Here is a 26,799-nt window from a genome sequence, read left to right on the forward strand (position 1 = left end):
TGCTTGTCATGGGGCATGCTGGGAGTTGTAGTTTTACAATAGCAGGAGTGCCACAGGCTATTTGCACATCATCTAAAGCTCAAGCATGAATCTGAAGGCAACGTCAATGTGTGACTTGAGGTGGCGACGATGATGGACAGAGCTCTGGTCCTAGAATGGACGCCTTTCATTCTTGCGCAGATACCAGGCCCGATGGAACTTGCACGGTGCAGATGTGTCAGGCGCGGCGTGTCGTGTCCTGTCTGCGGAAAGCTTCTCTCTAAAGTAACCGTGTGTGTTTGCCTTCAGTGTCAGGTTACTTGTCATTGCCTCCAACTCCATCGTTAACTCTTACTATAATTACAAACATCAGATTTCTGTCAGCTATTGTCCTCCTTTATCAGCCCGTTAACTCCTACCAACCCATTTCCCGTAAGAAAAATGGCGCCGGTGCGATGAGTTTCCAGAATATCGAGAAGACGGCGCTGCACAACGGCCAAGTTCTCCAAAGTCTACGAGGTTCCTTACCGCATGTCCGCTCCGCACAGGTCCTTAGGGAACATATAGAGACAGTGACCCGAATAGTAAAAACAGAGCTCACCCCTTAAATAACTACAGGACCCAGAGCGGACCCCTTTAATATTGACCCCAGACCAGCCCCTCTAAATACACACACCAGACCCCAATATACAGACCTCTTAAATCAATACAGATCCGGAGCCCATAAAATAATAGAGATCCCCCAGACCAGAACCCATAAATAGGCCCCAGAACAAACCCCGCAAAGTAATAGACCTCAAACCAGACCCCTAAAATAATACAGACCCCTCAGATCAGACCACTAACTGAACACAAATCTACTCAGTACAGACACTAAACCTCCAAAATTAATACAGGCCCCCAGGTCAGAACCCATAAGTATGACCCCCAGAACTAGACGGAAACCAGCACACGGAATGTGACAGTGCCCCGGAGAGCGGAGGTCTGCAGGATGGGAATCGCGACTGTGAACTCGGATTCCCCTGACACGTGCTGACAGCCGTCACTGGATGATGAAAGAAATCACCGCAGCACACTGCCCCATGTAATATCACAGCAAATTATAGGTCACAGTGGGGTCCGCAGGAGGGTGTCACAAGTACGGACGCCTGTCAAATTAGGATGATTCTATATCTAAATGGCTGATCTCAATATCCACACACCTAACCTGACTGACAGCTCCTCAGTGTCCCTCCTCCCTGCCGAGATCTCACACTGCTCAGTATATGCTGCAGCTGTCAGGCTTGGTAAGTGGAGATTTAGAAGTATCAGAGAGGAGGGACACAGAGGAGCCATTAGTCATACTAGGTGGGTGGAGACACAGTAGCAGGGATGAGGGACATTGAGGAGCCGTCAGTTATTTTGGGTAAGTGGAGATTCAGTAGCAGGGAGGAGGGACACTAAGGAGTTGTCAGTTATGTTGTGTGAGTGGATATTCAGTAGCATGGAGGAGGGACACTGAGGAGCTGTCAGTTATATTGAGCAGTGGAGATTCAGAAGCATGGAGGAGGGACCTTGAGGAGTTGTCAGTTATATTGGGTTTGTGGAGATTTAGTAGCAGGGATGAGGGAAACTGAGGAGCTGTCAGTCACACTAGGTGGGTGGAGATTCAGTAGAAGGAAGGATGGACAATGAGGAGCTGTCAGTTAAATTGATGGATCGAGATTCAGTAGCAGGGAAGAGGGACACTGAGGAGCTGTCAGTCACGTTAGGTGGGCAGAGATTCATTAGCAGGAAGGAGGGACACTGAGGAGCTGTCAGTCACACTAGGTGGGCGGAGATTCAGTAGAAGGATGGACAATGAGGAGCTGTCAGTCACACTAGGTGGGTGGAGATTTAGTAGCAGGGAGGAGAGACACTGAGCTGTCAGTCACACTAGGTGGGTGGAGATTCAGTAGAAGGAAGGATGGACAACGAGGAGCTGTCAGTCACACTAGGTGGGTGGAGATTCATTAGCAGGAAGGAGGGACACTGAGGACCTGTCAGTCACACTAGGTGGATGGAGATTCAGTAGCAGGGAGGAGGGACACTGAGGAGCTGTCAGTCACATTAGGTGGGTGGAGATTCAGTAGCAGGGAGGGACACTGAGGAGCTGTCAGTCACACTAGGTGGGCAGATATTCAGTAGCAGGAAAGGGACACTTGAGGAGTTGTCAGTCACACTAGGTGGGTGGAGATTCAGTAGAAGGGAGGAGAGACACTGAGGAGCTGTCAGTCACACGAGGTGGGTGGAGATTCAGTAGAAGGGAGGAGGGACACTGAGGAGCTGTCAGTTACACTAGGTGGAGATTCAGTAGCAGGGAGGGACACTGAGGAGCTGTCAGTCACACTAGGTGGGTGGAGACTCAGTAGCATGGAGGAGGGACACAGTTGTCAGTCACACTAGGTGGGTGGATTCAGTAGCAGGGAAGAGGGGCACTGAGGAGCTGTCAGTTATATTGGGTATGGAGATTCAGTATCAGGGAGGAGGGAAACTGAGGAGCTGTCAGTCACAGTAGGTGGGTGGAGATTCAGTAGCATGGATGAGGGATACTGAGGAGCTGTCAGTTAAATTGGGGGATTGAGATTCGGTAGCAGGGATACTAAGGAGCTGTCAGTTATACTGGGGGATGGAGATTCTGTATCAGGGAAGAGGGACACTGAGGAGCTGTCAGTCACGCTAGGTGGGTGGAGATTCAGTAGCATGGAGGAGGAACACTGAGGAGCTGTCAGTCACACTAGGTGGGTGAAGATTCATTAGCAGGGAGGAGGGACAACTGAGGAGCTGTCAGTTATACTGGGGGATGGAGATTTTGTAGCAGGGAATAGGGACTCTGAGGATCTGCTAGTCACACTAGGTGGGTGGAGATTCAGGAGGAGGGACACTGAAGAGCTGTCAGTCACACTAGGTGGGTGGAGATTCAGTAGAAGTACCATTATGATGTGTTCTAATGGTACTTGCCACGCGCACGCGCAGTATGCTTTGCCCAACTGCGGGCAAAGCCGAAAAGCATTAGTGTGCATGCGCCGCCACACTATGTCCCGGAACACAGCTAAATACTTTTGGGACATAGTGCGCCGGCGCATGCGCACTAATGCTTTTCGGCTTTCCCGCAGTTGGGCAAAGCATACTGCGCGTGCGCAAGGCAAGATTGCCTTGCACACGCGTGTACTATGGAGAAAACCAACTCACATTCAAGAAAATAGTGCGGCCAGCGGGAAAGGAAGGGGTCAATGAAACAGAAAACACCGCCCATCGGACCGAACACAGGGCCCGCCAAAATCAGGTGACAGAGTCCCTTTAAACAATGTTTGCAGCTTGAATTATAACATTTTTTTCACAGATACATCTGGGGTATTTTTATGGATTTTCAGTGTGTGATTGATGCGGACAGCCAGCGCTGTGGAATATGTGGGCGCCATAGAGATAAATCATCTGAAATCAGATTTTGTAGTAAATAATTAGAAGTGATGATGATGTAATCTGTCCGCGATCCTCCATAATCGCTCGTCATTGTTGGTTACACGCCGGGAGCCTCGCGTTCAGTAATTATCACTTCTCTTGGAGGAGGATTAGGAACAATGAAGAGTGGGATCATCGTAAGGATAAAGCCAATGTCAGCCGGGAGCCGCACATTCCTGGGGCCTGAAATCTTCCGTTTTGGGGCTCAGCTGTAAATATTTAGACACGGAGGTCTCCATCTCTGCTGAGTTACCGTCTGACAACATCTAGTGAAGCCGTCCGGGGACATGATGACGACTACACCCATCATTGTACGACAGTGTATGGGGTCGGGAGAGATGGCTCTGGGGACCTTTAGGCACATGTCCCATTTATTGGGCTGGATGTGGCGGCACTTTTTATTATCACTCTAGGAAACACTCACAACTAATCCACAGCTGTATAATACTGTCATACAGTCAGGGTGAAGCGGGGCCAAAACTAGATGAGGCAGCGCTATGGGGTCTTCCTCTAGGATTACACCGGCTGCGGGGGGACGCAGCGAGGATCGTGTTCATCAATTACATCATTACATGGAACGATCATTAGGATGAGGAAGGATAAGAGGGGATAGTGGGGACATAAATGGGGCCTCCTACACGTCTGCAAGGAATGAGACCACCGAGCATGGAACAGATGCTCGTTTATATGGGCAGCTCATCCCATTCACTTCTATAGGACCAGGCAGAGCTCCCCCTACTGGCGTGCCCCGATGCCTGTCTAAACAATAAAGGGGGCCCAGCACTCACTAAATACTTGGATGATGGTGGAGATGTTCTGACACATCCCTGAATTAGTCATTTTGTCTCCAGACTTATGGGGAGAGTCTGGGTGCGATGTGTCACCTCCACCTGGTGATTCCATCACTTAGCTCCCCGACACCCATAGTGCTGGCAGGATGGGTGCCATGTCAGCAGCTGCAGAAAATATCTAAGAATTGATGTTTTGGTTTTTTTTTCAACCCCTTTGATGGCATACATTCTTTTTCCCTATTGACTTATTACATTTTTGCACAAATTGTGATAAGTTTTTAATAATGTTAAGACACTAATCGACAAGAAGATAAGGGCAGATGAGAAGAGGAACGGATCCACCCAACAAGATTCGGCTTTTTAAAAAGTTGCATTTAATAATGAGGAAAAACACTTATTATACCTAAACATGAAAGAGCAGCACAAACATAAGTATCACAGACGGAGACGAACCTGAGGGTGATGAGAAATCAGTCTCCTTTAAGTGGATAATGGCCGCCAGAGAAAGTGGAGTTGAAACTTTTGAAACTTTACCCTAATGCCTCTATGGTAAAAAATTATAGAACTGCTCTGCTAAAAGAAAAAAAATTACCGTTTTGTGTACACAGTTCCTACACAGATCGATATGTCTCCATGGATACGGACTACAAATTCATCCTGTCAAGAAGGAACCAAGGTGTAATAATAAAACATTTAACTTTGTTAGATTATTAAAAATTTGTACAGAGCTTTAAGGGTAATAAACAGTGATAGCAACCAGAGAAACTGGAGTCGGAGGTACAGAAAGTGAGCTGAAATATGCCTATGTACAGGGTGATAGTTCACATGTGTAATAAGGTAAGTACCTAACATATCAAGAAGAGTAAACCCATCAGTGAACATACACACTTATGGATATAAGTAAAAACAAACATATAGAATGTATAGATGGTTGTATAGGTGCCACCACCCCGACGCGCGTTTTGGCAGAAGTGTCTTCTGGGGGAGTGAAGAAGGCACTTATGCCGAAATGCACGTCGTCGGGGTGGTGGCACCGCAGGTCTCAGGTATCTATACAACCATCCAACTGGGCGTGGACAAGAAGCTACCCACAGAGAAGAATTAGGACCACACCCACTTACTATAAAGGCTAGCTTCATGGACAAAGAGGAGGCGGCCATATTTCATGAACGGAGAGGAGCAGGAACATCGCCGGATTCAGGAGAAAAGCGTCAATTACACTAGGTTAAAACAAATACATGTGATGTTCCTCTTTAACCCCTTCCCGACCTTTGACGCATACGCTGCGTCATGAAAGTCGGTGCCATTCCGACCCATGACGCAGCATATGCGTCATGGAAAGATCGCGTCCCTGCAGGCCGGGTGAAAGGGTTAACTCCCATTTCACCCGATCTGCAGGGACAGGGGGAGTGGTAGTTTAGCCCAGGGGGGGTGGCTTCACCCCCTCGTGGCTACGATCGCTCTGATTGGCTGTTGAAAGTGAAACTGCCAATCAGAGCGATTTGTAATATTTCACCTAAAAAACTGGTGAAATATTACAATCCAGCCATGGCCGATGCTGCAATATCATCGGCCATGGCTGGAAACACTTATGTGCACCCACCCCACTCCTCCGATCGCCCCCCCAACCCCCCGATCTGTGGTCCGCTCCCCTCCGTCCTGTGCTCCGCTCCCCCGTCCTCCTGTCCGCTTCCCCCGTGCACCAATCACACCCCCCGCGCTCCAATCAAACCCCCCCGCACTCCGATCCCCCCCCCCCCGCACACAGCGACCCCCCCGTGCTCCGATCCACCCCCCCCCCCGCACAGCGATCCCTCACCCCGTGCTCCAATCCTTCCCCGTGCTCCAATCCTCCCTCCCGTGTTCCGATCCACCCCCCCCCCCATGATCCGATCCACCCCCCCGTGCTCCGACGCCCCCCCGTGCCCTGATCTCCCCCCCTTATACTTACCTGGCCGCCCGAGGTCCGTCCGTCTTCTTTCCTGGGCGCCGCCATCTTCCAAAATGGCGGGCGCATGTGCAGTGCGCCCGCCGAATCTGCCGGCCGGCAGATTCGTTCCAGAGTGAATTTTGATCACTGAGATATAACCTATCTCAGTGATCAAAATAAAAAAAATAGTAAATGACCCCCCCCCCCTTGTCACCCCCATAGATAGGGACAATAAAAAAAATAAAGAATTTTTTTTTTTTCCACTAAGGTTGGGGTAAGAACTAGGGTTAGGGTTAGGGGTAGGGGTAGGGGTAGGGTTAGGGTTAGGGGTAGGGTTAGGGGTAGGGTTAGGGCTAGGGTTAGGGTTAGGGTTTCGGTATGTGCGCACGTATTCTGGTCCTATGCGGATTTTTCCGCAGCGGATTTGAAAAATCCACAGTGCTAAACCGCTGCCGATTTATGGCGGATTTACCGCGGTTTTTCTGCGCATTTCACTGCGGTTTTACAACTGCGATTTTCTATTGGAGCAGTTGTAAAACCGCTGCGGAATCCGCAGAAAGAAGTGACATGCTGCGGAATGTAAACCGCTGCGTTTCCGTGCAGTTTTTCCGCAGCATGTGTACAGCGATTTTTGGTTCCCATAGGTTTACATTGAACTGTAAACTCATGGGAAACTGCTGCGGATCCGCAGCGTTTTCCGCAGCGTGTGCACATACCTTTAGAATTAGGCCATGTGCACACGGTGCGGATTGGCCGCTGCGGATCCGCAGCAGTGTTCCATCAGGTTTACAGTACCATGTAAACATATGGAAAACCAAATCCGCTGTGCCCATGGTGCAGAAAATACCGCGCGGGAACGCTGCGTTGTATTTTCCGCAGCATGCCAATTCTTTGTGCGGATTCCGCAGCGTTTTACACCTGTTCCTCAATAGGAATCCACAGGTGAAATCCGCACAAAAAACACTGGAAATCCACGGTAAATCCACAGGTAAAACGCAGTGCCTTTTACCCGCGGATTTTTCAAAAATGATGCTGAAAAATCTCATACGAATCCGCAACGTTGGCACATAGCCTTAGAGTTGGGTTGGAATTAGGGTTGTGGTTAGGGTTAGGGGTGTGTTGGGGTTAGGGTTGTGGTTAGGGGTGTGTTGGGGTTAGGGTTGTGATTAGGGTTACGGCTACAGTTGGGATAAGTGTTAGGGGTGTGTTGGAGGTAGAATTGAGGGGTTTCCACTGTTTAGGCACTTCAGGGGGTCTCCAAACGCAACATGGCGCCACCATTGATTCCAGCCAATCTTGTATTCAAAAATTCAAATGGTGCTCCCTCACTTCCGAACCCCGACGTGTGCCCAAACAGTGGTTTACCCCCACATATGGGGTACCAGCATACTCAGGACAAACTGCGCAACAATTACTGGGGTCCAATTTCTCCTGTTACCCTTGAGAAAATAAAAAATTGCTTGCTAAAACATCATTTTTGAGGAAAGAAAAATGATTTTTTATTTTCACGGCTCTGCGTTATAAACTTCTGTAAAGCACTTGGGGGTTGAAAGTGCTCACCACACATCTAGATAAGTTCCTTTGGGGGTCTAGTTTCCAAAATGGGGTCACTTGTGGGGGGTTTCTACTGTTTAGGCACACCAGGGGCTCTGCAAACGCAATGTGACGCCCGCAGACCATTCCATCAAAGTCTGCATTTCAAAAGTCACTACTTCCCTTCTGAGCCCCCACGTGTGCCCAAACAGTGGTTTACCCCCACACATGGGGTATCAGCGTACTCAGGAGAAACTGGACAACAACTTTTGTGGTCCAATTTCTCCTGTAACCCTTGGGAAAATAAAAAATTCTGGGCTAAAAAATTATTTTTGAGGAAAGAAAACGTATTTATTATTTTCACTGCTCTGTGTTATGAACTTCTGTGAAGCACTTGGGGGTTCAAAGTGCTCACCTCACATCTAGATAAGTTCCTTTCGGGGTCTAGTTTCCAAAATGGGGTCACTTGTGGGGGGTTTCTACTGTTTAGCCACATCAGGGGCTCTGCAAACGCAACGTGACGCCCACAGAGCATTCCATCAAAGTCTGCATTTCAAAACGTCACTACTTCACTTCCGAGCCCCAGCATGTGCCTAAACAGTGGTTTACCCCCACATATGGGGTATCAGCGTACTCAGGAGAAACTGGACAACAACTTTTGGGGTCAAATTTCTCCTGTTACCCTTGGGAAAATAAAAAATTGCGGGCTAAAATTCATTTTTGAGAAAATAATTTTTTTTTTTTATTTTCATGGCTCTGCGTTATAAACTTCTGTGAAGCACTTGAGGGTTCAAAGTGCTCACTACACATCTAGATTAGTTCCTTTGGGGGTCTAGTTTCCAAAATGGGGTAATTTGTGGGGGATCTCCAATGTTTAGGCACACAGGGGCTCTCCAAACGCGACATGGTGTCCGCTAATGATTGGAGATAATTTTCCATTTAAAAAGCCAAATGGCGTGCCTTCCCTTCTGAGCCCTGCCGTGCGCCCAAACAGTGGTTTACCCCCACATATGGGGTATCTGCATACTCAGGACAAACTGGACAACAACATTTGTGGTCCAATTTCCCCTATTACCATTGGCAAAATAGGAAATTCCAGGCTAAAAAATCATTTTTGAGAAAAGAAAAATTATTTTTTATTTTCATGGCTCTGCATTATAAACTTCTGTGAAGCACCTGGGGGTTTAAAGTGCTCAGTATGCATCTAGATAAGTTCCTTGGGGGGTCTAGTTTCCAAAATGGGGTCACTTGTGGGGGAGCTCCATTGCATAGGCACACAGGGGCTCTCCAAATGCGACATGGTGTCCGCTAACAATTGGAGCTAATTTTCCATTCAAAAAGTTAAAAGGCGCGCCTTCCCTTCCGAGCCCTGCCGTGTGCCCAAACAGTGGTTTACCCCCACATATGAGGTATCGGCGTACTCGGGAGAAATTGCTCAACAAATTTTAGGATCCATTTTATCCTATTGCCCATGTGAAAATGAAAAAATTGAGGCGAAAATAAATTTTTTGTGAAAAAAAAAGTACTTTTTCATTTTTACGGATCAATTTGTGAAGCACCTGGGGGTTTAAAGGGCTCACTAGGCATCTAGATAAGTTCCTTGGGGGGTCCAGTTTCCAAAATGGGGTCACTTGTGGGGGAGCTCCAATGTTTAAGCACACAGGAGCTCTCCAAACGCGACATGGTGTCCGCTAACGATGGAGATAATTTTTCATTCAAAAAGTCAAATGGCGCTCCTTCCCTTCCGAGCCTTACCATGTGCCCAAACAGTGGTTTACCCCCACATGTGAAGTATCGGTGTACTCAGGAGAAATTGCCAAACAAATTTTAGGATCCATTTTATCCTGTTGTCCATGTGAAAATGAAAAAATTGAGGCTAAAAGAATTTGTGAAAAAAAAGTACTTTTTCATTTTTACGGATCAATTTGTGAAGCACCTGGGGGTTTAAAGGGCTCACTATGCATCTAGATAAGTTCCTTGGGGCGTCTAGTTTCCAAAATGGGGTCACTTGTGGGGGAGCTCCAATTTTTAGGCACACGGGGGCTCTCCAAATGTGACATGGTGTCCGCTAAAGAGTGCAGCCAATTTTTCATTCAAAAAGTCAAATGGCGCTCCTTCCCTTCCAAGCCCTGCCGTGCGCCCAAACAGTGGTTTACCCCCACATATGAGGTATCAGCGTACTCAGGACAAATTGGACAACAACGTACGTGGTTCAGTTTCTCCTTTTACCATTGGGAAAATAAAAAAATTGTTGCTGAAAAATCATTTTTGTGACTAAAAAGTTAAATGTTCATTTTTTCCTTCCATGTTGCTTCTGCTGCTGTGAAGCACCTGAAGGGTTAATAAACTTCTGGAATGTGGTTTTGAGTACCTTGAGGGGTGCAGTTTTTAGAATGGTGTCACTTTTGGGTATTTTCAGCCATATAGACCCCTCAAACTGACTTCAAATGTGAGGTGGTCCCTAAAAAAAATGGTTTTGTAAATTTCGTTGTAAAAATGAGAAATCGCTGATCAAATTTTAACCCTTATAACTTCCTAGCAAAAAAAAATTTTGTTTCCAAAATTGTGCTGATGTAAAGTAGACGTGTGGGAAATGTTATTTATTAACTATTTTGTGTCACATAACTCTCTGGTTTAACAGAATAAAAATTCAAAATGTGAAAATTGCGAAATTTTCAAAATTTTCGCCAAATTTCCGTTTTTATCACAAATAAACACAGAATTTATTGACCTAAATTTACCACTAACATGAAGCCCAATATGTCACGAAAAAACAATCTCAGAACCGCTAGGATCCATTGAAGCGTTCCTGAGTTATTACCTCATGAAGGGACACTGGTCAGAATTGCAAAAAACGGCAAGGTCTTTAAGGTCAAAATAGGCTGGGTCATGAAGGGGTTAACACCAAAGTTTACACCATTAATTCCCTTAGAATTACTACTTGAGTTTAAATGGTTATAGCCGGGGACAAAAGCCTGATGATCACAGGACTCGGGATGATCGCCTGCCCCGCGCTCAGTACCAGCGCTGTGAGGAGGATCCAGACTAATGAGACCCTGGATAATGATACAGTAACGTCTTCCTTCTCGCTAATCGCTCATTATGTGGAGGTGTCTCGCAGCCCCGGTAAGATGATAATGTCTCAGGAATGCGGCTCCGCTCCGGGGCTCGCACTGCTTGGGACGCAGTGTTTCTTCATCAAACAGGGGCAGGGTCTGCACGACAGACCCCGAGGGATGAATGTTCATCTGAAACACTTAGGAGCAAGTATTTAATGGGATTGTTTGGATAGGAAATTGCAATTTTTAAGATCCTTGTTGATTATTCACAAATTGCCACGTCTGTAACTTTGTATTTGACTGCAGATTCTGCACTGGTTAATTTCCGAATATATCATTATATATGATTAGATGAGTCATAGAGCTTATCTGACACAGAGCTGCAAAACCCCTGTCTAGAGGCACATGATAAAATTATTTCTGACTGCAGCCACCAGTACGGGGAGCTTCCTGTATACAGAGATACATGATAAGATTCTGTCTGCAGTCACCACTAGGGGGAGCTCCCTGTATACAGAGATACATGATAAGATCCTGTCTGCAGTCACCACTAGGGGGAGCTCCCTGTATACAGAGATACATGATAAGATCCTGTCTGCAGTCACCACTAGGGGGAGCTCCCTGTATACAGAGATACATGATAAGAGCCTGTCTGCAGCCACCACTAGGGGGAGCTCCCTGTATACAGAGATACATGATAAGATCCTGTCTGCAGCCACCACTAGGGGGAGCTCCCTGTATACAGAGATACATGATACGATCCTGTCTGCAGTCACCACTAGGGGGAGCTCCCTGTATACAGAGATACATGATAAGAGCCTGTCTGCAGTCACCACTAGGGGGAGCTCCCTGTATACAGAGATACATGATAAGAGCCTGTCTGCAGCCACCACTAGGGGGAGCTCCCTGTATACAGAGATACATGATAAGATCCTGTCTGCAGCCACCACTAGGGGGAGCTCCCTGTATACAGAGATACATGATACGATCCTGTCTGCAGCCACCACTAGGGGGAGCTCCCTGTGTACAGAGATACATGATAAGATCCTGTCTGCAGCCACCACTAGGGGGAGCTCCCTGTATACAGAGATACATGATAAGATCCTGTCTGCAGCCACCACTAGGGGGAGCGCCCTGTATACAGAGATACATGATAAGATCCTGTCTGCAGCCACCACTAGGGGGAGCTCCCTGTATACAGAGATACATGATAAGATCCTGTCTGCAGTCACCACTAGGGGGAGCTCCCTGTATACAGAGATACATGATAAGATTCTGTCTGCAGCCACCACTAGGGGGAGCTCCCTGTATACAGAGATACATGATAAGATCCTGTCTGCAGCCACCACTAGGGGGAGCTCCCTGTATACAGAGATACATGATAAGATCCTGTCTGCAGTCACCACTAGGGGGAGCTCCCTGTATACAGAGATACATGATAAGATCCTGTCTGCAGCCACCACTAGGGGGAGCTCCCTGTATACAGAGGTACATGATAACATCCTGTCTGCAGCCACCACTAGGGGGAGCTCTCTGTATACAGAGATACATGATAAAATTATTTCTGACTGCAGCCACCAGTATGGGGAGCTTCCTGTATACAGAGGTACATGATAAGATTATGTCTACAGTCACCACTAGGGGGAGCTCCCTGTATACAGAGATACATGATAAGATCCTGCCTGCAGCCACCACTAGGGGGAGCTCCCTGTATACAGAGATACATGATAACATCCTGCCTGCAGCCACCACTAGGGGGAGCTCCCTGTATACAGAGATACATGATAAGATCCTGTCTGCAGCCACCACTAGGGGGAGCTCCCTGTATACAGAGATACATGATAAGATCCTGCCTGCAGCCACCACTAGGGGGAGCTCCCTGTATACAGAGATACATGATAACATCCTGCCTGCAGCCACCACTAGGGGGAGCTCCCTGTATACAGAGATACATGATAAGATCCTGTCTGCAGCCACCACTAGGGGGAGCTCCCTGTATACAGAGATACATGATAAGATCCTGTCTGCAGCCACCACTAGGGGGAGCTTCCTGTATACAGAGATACATGATAAGATTCTGTGTGCAGCCACCACTAGGGGGAGCTCCCTGTATACAGAGATACATGATAAGATCCTGTCTGCAGCCACCACTAGGGGGAGCTCCCTGTATACAGAGATACATGATAAGATCCTGTCTGCAGCCACCACTAGGGGGAGCTTCCTGTATACAGAGATACATGATAAGATTCTGTGTGCAGCCACCACTAGAGGGAGCTCCCTGTATAGAGATACATGATAAGATCCTGTCTGCAGCCACCACTAGGGGGAGCTCCCTGTATACAGAGATACATGATAAGATCCTGTCTGCAGCCACCACTAGGGGGAGCTCCCTGTATACAGAGATATATGATAAGATCCTGCCTGCAGCCACCACTAGGGGGAGCTCCCTGTATACAGAGATACATGATAAGATTCTGTGTGCAGCCACCACTAGGGGGAGCTCCCTGCACACAGATATACATGATAAGATCCTGTCTGCATTCACCTCTAGGGGGAGCTCCCTGTATACAGAGATACATGATAAGATCCTGTCTGCAGTCACCACTAGGGGGAGCTCCCTGTATACAGAGATACATGATAAGATCCTGTCTGCAGCCACCACTAGGGGGAGCTCCCTGTATACAGAGATACATGATAAGATTGTGTGCAGTCACCACTAGGGGGAGCTCCCTGTATAGAGATACATGATAAGATTCTGTGTGCAGCCACCACTAGAGGGAGCTCCCTGTATAGAGATACATGATAAGATCCTGTCTGCAGCCACCACTATGGGGAGCTCACTGTATACAGAGACACATGATAAGATCCTGTCTGCAGCCACCACTAGGGGGAGCTCCCTGTATACAGAGATACATGATAAGATCCTGTCTGCAGCCACCACTAGGGGGAGCTCCCTGCACACAGATATACATGATAAGATCCTGTCTGCAGCCACCACTAGGGGGAGCTCCCTGTATACAGAGATACATGATAAGATTCTGTGTGCAGCCACCACTAGGGGGAGCTCCCTGTATACAGAGATACATGATAAGATTCTGTGTGCAGCCACCACTAGGGGGAGCTCCCTGCACACAGATATACATGATAAGATTGTGTGCAGTCACCACTAGGGGGAGCTCCCTGTATACAGAGATACATGATAAGATCCTGTCTGCAGTCACCTCTAGGGGGAGCTCCCTGTATACAGAGATACATGATAAGATCCTGTCTGCAGTCACCACTAGGGGGAGCTCCCTGTATACAGAGATACATGATAAGATCCTGTCTGCAGCCACCACTAGGGGGAGCTCCCTGTATACAGAGATACATGATAAGATTCTGTCTGCAGTCACCTCTAGGGGGAGCTCCCTGTATACAGAGATACATGATAAGATCCTGTCTGCAGTCACCTCTAGGGGGAGCTCCCTGTATACAGAGATACATGATAAGATTGTGTGCAGTCACCACTAGGGGGAGCTCCCTGTATACAGAGATACATGATAAGATCCTGTCTGCAGCCACCACTAGGGGGAGCTCCCTGTATACAGAGATACATGATAAGATTGTGTGCAGTCACCACTAGGGGGAGCTGCTAAACCAATAGCCTCTAGCACATGGGCTCTGCCGTGACAGCATCAGTCACTGTATTTTGGCTGCGATGTGCCGGGATCCTGGTCGAGCACCGGCTTCTTACTAGTCTGGTCACATTTATAGCAATGATTACACCCTGTATAATATTGTATCACATCTGCGGCCACAGAGCTAACAGTCTACTGAGGCTTCTGAGTGACAGCGATGGCGGCATGGGTGTAATCTGCTATTCAGGACTGTAGGAGGAGAGGCGCTGCCGCTTCCCAGGATGACACCGATCCCATAACTGTAGGGCAGGATTTACTCTGCACCGGGAGAGATCAGGTTCTGTTCTATTCAGTGGCTCAGACATTCTGCATTCACCGCTCCCCCAGGTACAGGCAGTCCGGTGTCACAACTTGTACACATCGCTCGCAAAATAGTTTTATAGAAAATTAAAAAAAACAACTCATAACGCCTGAGCGAGCGCACATGACAGATGGACAGACGAGAGCCATCACCGATGATCCACTGCTGAAGAGAACACAAGTCAGATATTCCGAATACTGCCCGAGTGCGGATACTTGTACGTACTTGTTACACCATGCTTTATACTGCAGTCACGGCCTTGATGGCTCCGCTACCTCCCCGACTCCTCCATTCACCAGCGCTCGGACGAGGTTTCCTGTGCTCTTTATAGTTATTATTATTAATTTATATAGCTCCATTGATTCCATGGTGCTGTACATGAGAAGGGGTTACATACAAGTTACAAATATCACATACAGTAAACAAACTAACAATGACGGACTGATACAGAGGGGCGAGGACCCTGCCCTTGCGGGCTTACATTCTACAGGATTATGGGGAAGGAGACAGTAGGTTGAGGGTTGCAGGAGCTCCGGTGTTGGTGAGGCGGTAGCTCCGGTGTTGGTGAGGCGGTAGCTCTGGTGTTGGTGAGGCAGCAGCGGTGTCAGTGCAGGCTGTAGGCTTTCCTGAAGAGATGAGTTTTCAGGTTCCGTCTGAAGGATCCGACTGTGGTTGATAGTCGGACGTGTTGGGGCACAGAATTCCAGAGGATGGGGGATATTCGGGAGAAGTCTTGGAGGCGATTGGATGAGGAGCGAATAAGTGTGGAGGAGAGAAGAAGGTCTTGGGAGGATCGGAGATTACGTGAAGGAAGATATCGGGAGATTAGTTCAGAGATATATGGAGGAGACAGGTTGTGGATGGCTTTGTAGGTCAGTATTAGCAATTTGAACTGGATACGCTGAGGGAATGGGAGCCAGTGAAGAGATTTGCAGAGGGGGGAAGCGGAGGAGTAGCGAGGAGAGAGATGGATTAGTCGGGCAGCAGAGTTAAGGATGGACTGGAAAGGTGCAAGGGTGTTAGCAGGGAGGCCACAGAAAAGGATGTTGCAGTAGTCAAGGCGGGAAATGATGAGGGCGTGCACAAGCATTTTAGTAGATTGGGGGTTGAGGAAAGGACGGATCCTGGAGATATTTTTGAGCTGGAGGCGAGAGGAGGTGGAAAGAGCTTGGATGTGCGGTTTGAAGGACAGGGCAGAGTCGAAGGTTACTCCGAGGCAGCGGACTTCGGGTACAGGGGAAAGCATGATGTCATTGACTGCGATAGATAGGTCAAGTAAGGAAGATTTGTGGGATGGAGGAAAGATGATGAGTTCAGATTTGTCCACATTGAGTTTGAGGAAGCGAGAGGAGAAGAAGGATATGGCTGATAGGCACTCTGGGATTCTGGACAGCAGAGCGGTGACGTCTGGGCCAGAGAGGTAGATCTGAGTGTCGTCAGCATAGAGGTGGTACTGGAATCCATGGGACTTTATGAGTTGTCCCAAGCCAAGTGTATAGATTGAGAAGAGTAGGGGTCCTAGAACAGAGCCTTGGGGGACTCCAACAGAGAGAGGGTGGGATGAGGAGGTAGTTATATATTATATATTATTATCTTTATATTTATATAGCGCTAACATATTCCGCAGCGCTTTACAGTTTGCACACATTATCTTTAGGATAGATCCGCTGTCTGCCTCCACTTACTCCCCCCTGACATCATCTGCCGGGGGTCCCCATAGGCAGAAGACTGTCACCCAAGCTCTTATGTATATGGGGGTCTCGAGTCTCTGAGCATCTGGTTGCTGGATCTGGTAAATACAAGATTTGCAGCTCTGGTTGTGACTGGTGTATAAAGTATGATGTAAAGCGTGGCTATACCTTATGCCTTGCTCCATGGGAGAGTGGCCCTTATACTACAATGGGGCCCTCGCCCGGAGCCAAGCAGCATGAAAATCTGACACATGCCGGATAATCAGCTGTGCCGCCCTTCTCCTACCCTCAGGCCGCTCACAAGGGGGTCTCTGCACCCGCCAGGACTCGTCTCGCTCCTCACAATTCCTGGAAATTTTCCACAACCCAAAAATTTGTGTTTAAAACACAAAAGACGTTACAGACATCCACCCGGCCCTGCGAGGCTCGTAGCCCAAGTCTGTCTGTAGCCTCAGGAACCTCTTAGCACCCAGTACAATTGGTGCGGTGCCAGCGGCGGCCCTGCGGAGGGCGTAGCTCCCTGCGAAACCACGGGCAAGGCTCATACAACACCAGACTCGCCCCACATTACACCCCGGGGTATGAGCCCATGCGGCAATGAATACGGAGGGCGTCCGAGAGCAACCATCCCCTCCTGGTACATCACCTCATGGGAGACCCTTCGTACATTTACTATTAGATAGTCGGACACATAGAGGCTCCTAAAAGGCGAATTTATACTTACAGTTTTTTCTTGTAAAAATTATTTTTGTTTTCAGTGCCATTTTTCACACATTTTTCCCTAAATATAGCAAAAGTACATGTGCAAAAAAATGCATAAAAAAAACCTCACAAGGCAAATAATCTGCATGGGGGAAGCCTAAAAGGTCCACATGCCCTCTGTGTGCTTCTGCGTGCCGTAACAATGACTGCCTGTCATGTTACATATCCATCAACCTTGGAGCTGATTTATGGAGGCAGTGAAATAAATCTTAAGCTTCGGCGGACACCGAGGTGATGTTACTCGTAAAATGTCTGCACCTCTAACATGTCGGGACTTTCTATAGTAACCAGAAAACAGCCGGGGGGCAGCATCATTTCTGCTAACGGAGGGACGGGGATCCTGCTACCGAGGAGTCAGGAGATTGGAGGGCATGGCCACTGGAGGGCGCTGCTGTCGAGCAGACCTCAATGGCAGCTGCAGGGGCGAGAGCAGTAAAGTGTCTCGCTGCTAAGGTCTGGCCGTTAAAAAATAAAATATGCATCACACATTAAAGTATGCGGCATGTCAAAGAACTTCCAACCATCTCCATATTCTCCGCCTGATGCAATGATTGACAGGTCCTGTTCATCAAGACGCAGCGTGCGAAATAAGGAGTGAGGGTTAAAGAGCTGAAAGTGCTTTGTCACGCCCAGATGCACTTTACAGCTCATTTGCATATGAATTAAAACACCAAAGCTGAAATCTTTCTACACTTCTGTGCAGAATCTCAGGAAATCCAAGATCATCTGCAGCGCTACCTGCGGCATCGAGAGCAAAGTCGTCATCACCAATCACAGTGATTAAATTAACTTTATTCCATGTTTTCAGCAATTCTGGGAACAGATGCAATCTTACAAGTTCTACCTGGTGACAGGTTCTGCTGCAGCCGCATAGACGTGACAGAGAAAATAAAACAACTTTTTTTCTTCACAAGCTTCTTAAAAAGGACAAAACTGAGGTTTTCTGGAGTTTAGAAACGCAGCCAGTACATCGCATTGCGGATACGGTTGTAGTCAGGAACCTGCTCGACGGGACCTGGGCGAAAACAAGAGGACGATGCAATGAGTAAGACTGCACCTGCGGCTCAGACTCCGAGCATTAGTGCACCCCGAAGCTGGCACCTACCGACTGAAGCCACGGCAGGGCACCGATCATACAGGTATTTGGAGCACACGTCCCTCAGTGTTTTGGCATTGACGGCCTGTAGGAAGACACATCGGAGATGAATTTTTCATCCTGACAGCACATGTGTTCAGCCCCAATTCACATTAGCAAACAAAAAACCTTTCAGTGAACCCCTCCTGTGTGTGTGGAGGCCTCGTAAAGGATCGATGAATTTGTAAAGCCAGATCATTGTATTTTCTATAGAAAAAAAGGCAACGCCAGAGTATTCAAAACACATGCATGCTCAACTGAGGGGAGCGTGCATGTGTATACGGGACGGTCGGGAGAGGGTTTCATTTCCTTTATTATCTGATGCGAGGTTATGGCAATGTCTATGGAAATAAGAGCTGCTCAGACCGATCTGTGCATCTTGATCCCCCAGTGGTCTGCCATCCACAGAAACGATAGCATAGGGGGTGCAGCTGCATTCTGGGGGTGTATCTGCATTGTGGGGGCACAGAAACGGCTTCGTGACCACCCACAGAGCAAGCATTCAATACTCACATCAATCCTGGAATTCCATTCCTCCAAGGAGACGCGCTGACCGTAAGCCAATACCTGGCGCCCAATATCCTCACACACCGGGGTTGTTCCTTCAAAGGAGAAAAAAAAAAAATCACAAAGATGTAATAAGCCGAGGGATCTACCATCGTAGGATTCCCTGCAATTAGAACCCCACTTACCATCCAGTTGGGCCACTAGAGCAGTCTTCAGCGTCTTCTTAGCTTGGGACACTTCCCCGTCTGTTGCACTGGTACATAGACGCATCCTGAGGTACAGATCGTACAGACACTAAGGACTTTTCTATAAGGAGCGATTGATTGGTAATAGTGATGAGCGAATATACTCGTTACTCGAGATTTCTCGAGCATGCTCGGGGGTCCTCCGAGTATTTTTTAGTGCTCGGAAATTTAGTTTTTCTTGCCGCAGCTGAATGATTTACATCTGTTCGCCAGCATAACTACATGTGGGGGTTGCCTGGTTGCTAGGGAATCCCCACATGTACTTATGCTAGCTAACAGATGTAAATCATTCAGCTGCGGCAAGAAAAACAATCTCCGAGCACTAAAAAATACTCGGAAGACCCCCGAGCATGCTCGGGAAATCTCGAGTAACGAGTATATTCGCTCATCACTAATTGGTAACTTATGTTCTATGTAATACCACATTTCTCCCCTCTGGTGGCGCCGCAGGATAGGACCCGCTGCTAAATTCCACCGATTGGGGTTTTTCCATATATCTAATACTGATGATCCCACCAGTCAGTATTTTTTAGCATTAAATGGATGCCAGGACAACCCATTTTTTAAAAAAAAAAACAAAACAAAAAAAAACTCCTTCATGCCTCCCCAGCACTATCTGCTCATCTCCTCACCACTCTCCCTGAGCAATATGGAGCATGTCCTCAATACTGTGCTTATCGGTCACGAAGTGAAGCCCGAAGAGTCCGGTGTCGGAGTAACGGATATTGAAGGACTGGAAGCTCTGGCACAAATTGTACTCTGCTGCAGCTCTCGCGACATTGCTGGAGAGATTCTAAAAATAATAATTAAAAAAAATGATTAAAACTTCTTGAAAAAAAAAAAAAAATCTTCGCACAGTTAATGCAATATCATGTTTCATTATTTCTGACTATTTAATTAATTTTTTTTAAATAAAAAAATATTTCTTAACTGTTTCTTAAAGGGATGGCCCACTGTTGGACAAAGCCCCAATAAAAAAAAATTAATACTCACCTCTAGTTCCGTACTCATCATTGAACATGTAGTGGGGGTCTCACAAGAGCGCTGCAGCCAATCAGTGCCCGCTGTTTGGCTGCAGAGTTCACATTACGCTTCAGCGAAACGCACGTGTGGTATTAAGGTCTAAACTATTTTCTCAGGAAAGGAGAACGCTGGATTTACTCTCCTTACCTTCCCGCCTCCATATGTAGTATCGTAGTTGCTGAGGATGGTGTTGGCTAAAGCCAAAGCGACGTTGTCGGCACTGTTCCATCCCGGCCCGTCGACTGCAATGGCAACGTGAGCCAAGGGCAGGTCATCATTACGGGCAGAGAGCTTAAAAAGAAAAGAAAAAAAAAAAGGACAAAAAGGAAAAATAATGATCAATATTATACAGAACACAAGATAATGGGGTCATATGGTGCAAAATGCTCATACTGGACCCAGCAGATCTGTCAATGAAACGAATTTGCTGGGTCCATACAATGATTGTATGGCTCATCCATACAATCGCTGGTGGAGTAAGACATTGTTTGCAGAGGAGCGGTGTACAATGAACGGTATAACATCTTTAATTTGGTTTAAGTTCAGATGCGCTGGTTGAAAAAAAGGCTCAATTCATATACTCACTGCGCTTCCTGTGAACCTACACGGGGCGAGCACAGGGATGACACCGTCCTCGTATTCTGAAGAAAGGCCGCCTAAGTGTCTCTGGGCGAGTTCACACAGTTCCTTGTGATTGATTCCTGAAAATATGCATATTACATACAATATGTGAGATGTAATAATCATTTCCTGCTGTAACATGGGTCCTGCAGGCTGGAGGGATTGCAGACGGGGTTTATATCATTCTATAGGACCTATGAAGGGAGCAGCGTTACCTCCTGCTGCAGCAAGGACCATGCGAGGAGCCTTGTAGTGAAGGTTGATGTACTCAAGAAGGTCGGCCCGTGTGAACCTCCTGGTAGAAGAGATCACAATAGATGAGTATGTGTCCTAGAGGAGTCATCTACGACTGTCACTGAACTAATATTAAATAACGTCACGTAGACAAAGCGATGACGACCTTTCCAGATTTTGCTTACTTTATATTTTCCGATGGGCCCACAATGGTTTGGCCGAGGGGGGTTCCTTGAAACGCGGTGGCGTGGAGATAATCGAACATCACTTCCTCGAGGTTAGAGTCGAGCTCCTGCATCTCCCTCAGCACCACCTCTCGCGTCTTCTCGATCTGAGAGTCCTCCAGGCTCTTATTCTGGACCACGTCGGCCAGGATCTCAACAGCTGAGAACAGAGGAAAAAAAAAAAAATCAGACACTGGATTTCCAGTCCTGGGAGACGGGAGGCAAAATCGCATTAGGATTTAGAGGTAAAGCTCGGCCCATATGTACGATCGAGTGATCGGGGCGAGGGATATCCAGCATGTCTGGCCTCATTATGTCGTCTCCTGCAGCCAGGGACCGTTCGTTACATCCATAAAGCTCACAATGAGGGCCTTACCTTTAGGCAGATCCTTGGACAGCGCCTTTATGTAGACAGCCGTCTGCTCCCGGGTGGTGTAAGTACTGAGGTGGGCTCCCATGCTCTCCACCTCTTGCTCCAGGGCGGCTTGGGGGCGCTTCTTTGTTCCCTGGATGAAAGATTTAATAGAAAAAGAAGTTTATATTTTATCGTATGTTACATGTCAGAGGGGCACAACAGTAAGAACCACTGACATGATGCCGCTGTCAGTCTCTTTAAGTGGTTCTAAGCGGTGTGGAGGTTCAGGTGATCACCGACAGATGATGGCTAAAATGCCATGTCGTCTATGTTAATACTGAAGGCCCCCCGTCTGCATCACTTCCATCTTTGTACTCCTAAGAAGCTTTATAATCGCAGGTTAAACCACCCCCATGTTTGGTTGCGAAAAAAAAAAAAAAATTATATATATATTCTGTATTACCATGTTCTTGAAAGTCCAACCTTTGAACCTTTGAATTGTGTAACATAAAAGGATCAAAACACGCAAATTTTAGTTTTTCTTTCACTGCAACTACCGTAAAAAAGCAATAAAAAAAAATAAAAAAATCAATGGAAATGTTAAATATTACCCAAAATAGTATTAATAAAAAATGCATCTCGGCACAAGAGAAAGGAGTCCTCATACTGCTCCATCGATGAGAACAGAAAACGTTCCCGGTCTCAAAATCAATTACATTTTTTGAGTTCCGATTTAAAAAAAAAAAATATATATATATATATATATAAAAGAAAGATATTTATAACAACTATACAAAAAAAGTCAACTTGGAAATGTTGTTTTATTTTCCCTTTTTCAGGACATAAGAGTGATTGGTGTCAATCACAACTACAAAAAAAATAACAAGCACTCATTTGTGGATGTCGACAAAAAAAATTTAAAAAATTACTGGAAGAGAAACAAAAATGAAAACTGGCTCCAACGGGAAGTAGTTGGTCATTTTCTATGGACTGTAGTCACCCCGTGGGCCTCACACATGAGATCAGGCTGCTCCTAAGTGACCAGTCGGGCAGCAGAGGTGACCACTCTGGATCTCCGACTCCTGTAGGAAGCAGCAGCGTCACCGCCGACACCACAGACCTGCCGGTGACCCACCGCCGACAGCACAGACCTGCCGGTGACCCACCGCCGACACCACAGACCTGCCGGTGACCCACCGCCGACACCACAGACCTGCCGGTGACCCACCGCCGACAGCACAGACCTGCCGGTGACCCACCGCCGACAGCACAGACCTGCCGGTGACCCACCGCCGACAGCACAGACCTGCCGGTGACCCACCGCCGACAGCACAGACCTGCCGGTGACCCACCGCCGACAGCACAGACCTGCCGGTGACCCACCGCCGACACCACAGACCTGCCGGTGACCCACCGCCGACACCACAGACCTGCCGGTGACCCACCGCCGACACCACAGACCTGCCGGTGACCCACCGCCGACACCACAGACCTGCCGGTCACCCCCTGCTGTCACCACTGCTGTATTGGAGAGGAAGATAGCTGCCGCTCTCACCACTCAGAAGTGGAGGCTGAACCTTATTGTCTCTCACCTTGAAGGCCAGATGTTCCAGGAAATATCCCACTCCGTTGTTCTTTGCATTTTCATAGCGGCTTCCGGCTCCAATCCACACACCGACCTACAGAACAGGCAGAAATAAAATGGATGTCCCAAACCATTCCTACTACAAGACCTCTGCTTGTTGTCAGTGGATGCGCGATTCCATCACCAAGGATTAAATAACGTCTTACGGTGCCGCCAGGACATCACATGTCTGCCTTTATCAGGACGTAAACAGGATTGTTTCAGTTCAGTGACAGCATGCAGGGGTCTTGAAAGTGAAGAGGAACCTAAAGGGGGTCATCAATATCAGATGGACGGGTGTCTTAACTCCTGTGGCGGCCATATGTACACAGTAAGTGGAGCTCAGCAGCACATCAGGTGATGAGTCAATTACCAATGAAGTGAACAGGAGTGGAGCAGCCACTACGGAGTGTACGGGAGCAGTATCTTGTGTACATCCGGCCACAGCTCATCTGCAACGTTACCGTGTGTCAGACGACCACCGATCTGATACTGAGGACTCAACCTGTCAACAGGTCATTAATATTCTAATCACTCCTCAATATCTGACCAACATGTACGCCCACCGGCCAGTGCGGGTGTATGGGACGGGCTCAAGTCCCGAGCCGACACTATAGGCAGCAGATGTCACCTGCCAGAAACAGCAGTGATCAAGGCTAGGCTCCAGTCGGTGCTGTTAACCCATTAAAGGCCGCTGTAAATCACTAAAGGCCCCTTCACATTAAGCGACGCTGCAGCGATACAGACAACGATCCGGATCGCTGCAGCGTCGCTGTTTGGTCGCTGGAGAGCTGTCACACAGACCGCTCTCCAGCGACCAACGATGCCGGTAACCAGGGTAAACATCGGGTTACTAAGCGCAGGGCCGCGCTTAGTAACCCGATGTTTACCCTGGTTACCATCCTAAAAGTAAAAAAAAACAAAAAACAGTACATACTTACCTACCGCTGTCTGTCCCCGGCGCTCTGCTTCTCTGCACTCCTCCTGTACTGTCTGTGTGAGCACAGCGGCTGGAAAGCAGAGCGGTGACGTCACCGTTCTGCTTTCCGGCTGACCGACGCTCACAGCCAGTGCAGGAGGAGAGCAGAGCACAGCGCCGGGGACAGACAGCGGTAGGTAAGTATGTACTGTTTGTTTTTTTACTTTTAGGATGGTAACCAGGGTAAACATCGGGTTAGAAGGAACATAAACCAGCTCACCCGTGATTCAGCAACCAAACCTCGGGAGCACGGACCCGCTGTGTCCAGGCGTGCAAGATCCAAAAAAAAAGAAAGAAATGTCCAGCTTCACCGAGTCCGTAAAAAGGCGATTTCTTTATTAAACTTTAAACATGGAGGATACAGACTTCAGCACAACCATATGGGTAAGAATCTCAACGCGTTTCTGGAGACTAGGCTCCCTTAATCATGACCTGATTAGTTAGTTAGCGGCCCTGCGCTTAGTAACCCGATGTTTACCCTGGTTACCAGTGAAGACATCGCTGGATCGGTGTCACACATGCCGATCCAGCGATGTCAGCAGGAGTCCAGCGACGAAATAAAGTTCTGGGCTTTGTTCAGCGACCAACGATCTCCCAGCAGGGGCCTGATCGTTGGTCGCTGTCACACATAACGATTTCATTAACGATATCGTTGCTACGTCACAAAATGCAACGATATCGTTAACAATATCGTTATGTGTGAAGGTACCTTAAAAGAAGCATTTATGGCACATGGTCTCATTCTGGCCCTACTACACTACAAGTCCTGCTACGGAACACCAGCCCTCGAACGGCCATAAAGACAGAAAAATAAAAAAGTTCTGGTTCTTGTAAGTGGAGAAAGAAAAACAAAAGCTTCAAAAAAAAATGTCAGCTGCAGGAAAGGGAAATAACACAATTTATTAGTAAGGACTTACGGTGCACGTGGGCTCTCCAGACTCCTCAGAGGCGACGCGCAGTCCGTTCTCCAGAGCGCTCACCTGGGTATCGGGAATGTTACTTAATGTTTGCGCATAGGACAAAGCGCTGCGGCTCCTCGTCACCCCTAACAGTGCTGACTGCGGGAAAAAAATCATAAAAGGATTTTAGTCCACCAAACCTACAGTGTGTCCAACTGCCGTTATCTATCGGAGTGAAAAAGTGAGAAGCAAAGACACAACTCCTGAGGCTTCTATGAAGTGTTATACATCAAGTGAAGGAATCGCAGTTACACTGCTCAGTACTGCTGAATAATCCTACAGCTGCTTCCTAGAAAATGTTTTATTTCACCCTGGTGCTGGATTCACAGCTGCACTGTATAATACTGCTGTATAATGTTCTCTATTGCTGCTGCTTTACTGCAAGTGTTTTCTCAACTTAGTGCTGGATGATTCACAGCTACACTGCTCAGTACTGCTGTATATCTTTCCTGCTAGTGTTGCTTCCTGGTAAATGTTTCATATTACCATAGTGCTGGATTTGCAGCTACACGGCTCAATTCTACTGTATAATGTTACCTGTGCTGCTGCTTTATAGCAAGTGCTATAAAAGGTAACACTTGATGCCGTACTATTGAGCAGTGCAGCTGCGAATCCATTTCAGTGAGCAGCTGGCTAATCACAATATTAGTGATGCCCTCAGATTGTTACTACATAGAGACACAAGCGCATTGCTCCCTCGTGTCTGCCTGTGCCTCGCAGGGCACACTGATACACTGTAACGAGCCCTGCAGCTGTGTCACATGGACATGACCAATAGAGGCTCACAGCGTCCCTGCACCCTAATTGTAAATACTAGTCATAGGCCATTGATTTATATTACTGAAAGAGATTGTCCATAATTAATAAAACACAGCTTCAGTATATGAACAGCGCCCCCTCCCTGCCCCCGGGTTGTGTCTGGTATTACACCTCCGCTACCCTGAAGAAACAGAGGCAGGACGGCAGTACCGGACACGACCTGGGGGGCGCTGTCTGCAATACACTGATATAAAGTCCTAGAGATTATACAGATCGTATAATAGAGGCTCAGAATACGGTCACATGACCACAGCGTCCAAAGGAGCGGACGCCGGAGAATCAGGGGTTAACAGCAGAAACTCAATAAATCTCTTCACGCCCCAACAATTGACACCGGATAACAATCCCGGGAGCGGCCGGAGCCAAGACCGCAGAACGGCACCGAGCACCGGCGGCCTCCGGACAGGATGACCTTCACCGCACACAGCGGCGGCCTCTCCACACAGCAGCCTGACAACCACAGAACGAGAGAAAACCGCCCCCACTGCCCACCCGGACCCCCACCGCCGCCCGGTACCGAGCAGCACCTACCGAGCGGGAGGAAAGAAGGACCCTGCCCGCAGCACTGCCGGCTCTGTACACGGACGCCGCCATCTTCCAGGTGACACTGAGACAGACGAACGCATGCGCAAGAAGACACAGGAAAGGAAAGTGATACTAGATTAAGTGCGCCCTCTGCTGCTGGGAGGTCAGAAGTGACGATTACACAACTATAATACTGCCACTATATACAATATAACTACTATAATACTGCTCCTATATACAACTACTATACTACTGCTCCCTATGTACAATAATATAACTACTATAATACTGCCCCTATGTACAAGAATATAACTACTATAATACTGCCCCTATGTACAAGAATATA

General features: G+C 47.8%; 1 protein-coding gene across 1 annotated transcript; it reads right to left on the minus strand.

Moving 5' to 3' along the window:
- Positions 1-17,974: 17,974 nt before the first annotated feature.
- UQCRC1 (ubiquinol-cytochrome c reductase core protein 1) lies at positions 17,975-26,550 on the minus strand. Its single transcript, XM_069736326.1, has 13 exons — positions 26,460-26,550; positions 25,068-25,208; positions 23,140-23,226; positions 21,569-21,698; positions 21,154-21,352; positions 20,950-21,029; positions 20,699-20,814; positions 20,261-20,404; positions 19,723-19,883; positions 19,031-19,116; positions 18,852-18,940; positions 18,309-18,384; positions 17,975-18,218 (listed from the first exon to the last, which is right to left on the minus strand). The coding sequence occupies exons 1-13, from the start codon at positions 26,520-26,522 to the stop codon at positions 18,154-18,156; spliced, it is 1,437 nt and encodes a 478-aa protein (XP_069592427.1). The 5' UTR covers positions 26,523-26,550; the 3' UTR covers positions 17,975-18,153.
- Between the last annotated feature and the right edge of the window lie 249 nt (positions 26,551-26,799).

Source organism: Ranitomeya imitator, chromosome 8 (genome assembly GCF_032444005.1).
Source record: "Ranitomeya imitator isolate aRanImi1 chromosome 8, aRanImi1.pri, whole genome shotgun sequence".
NCBI lineage: Eukaryota > Metazoa > Chordata > Amphibia > Anura > Dendrobatidae > Ranitomeya > Ranitomeya imitator.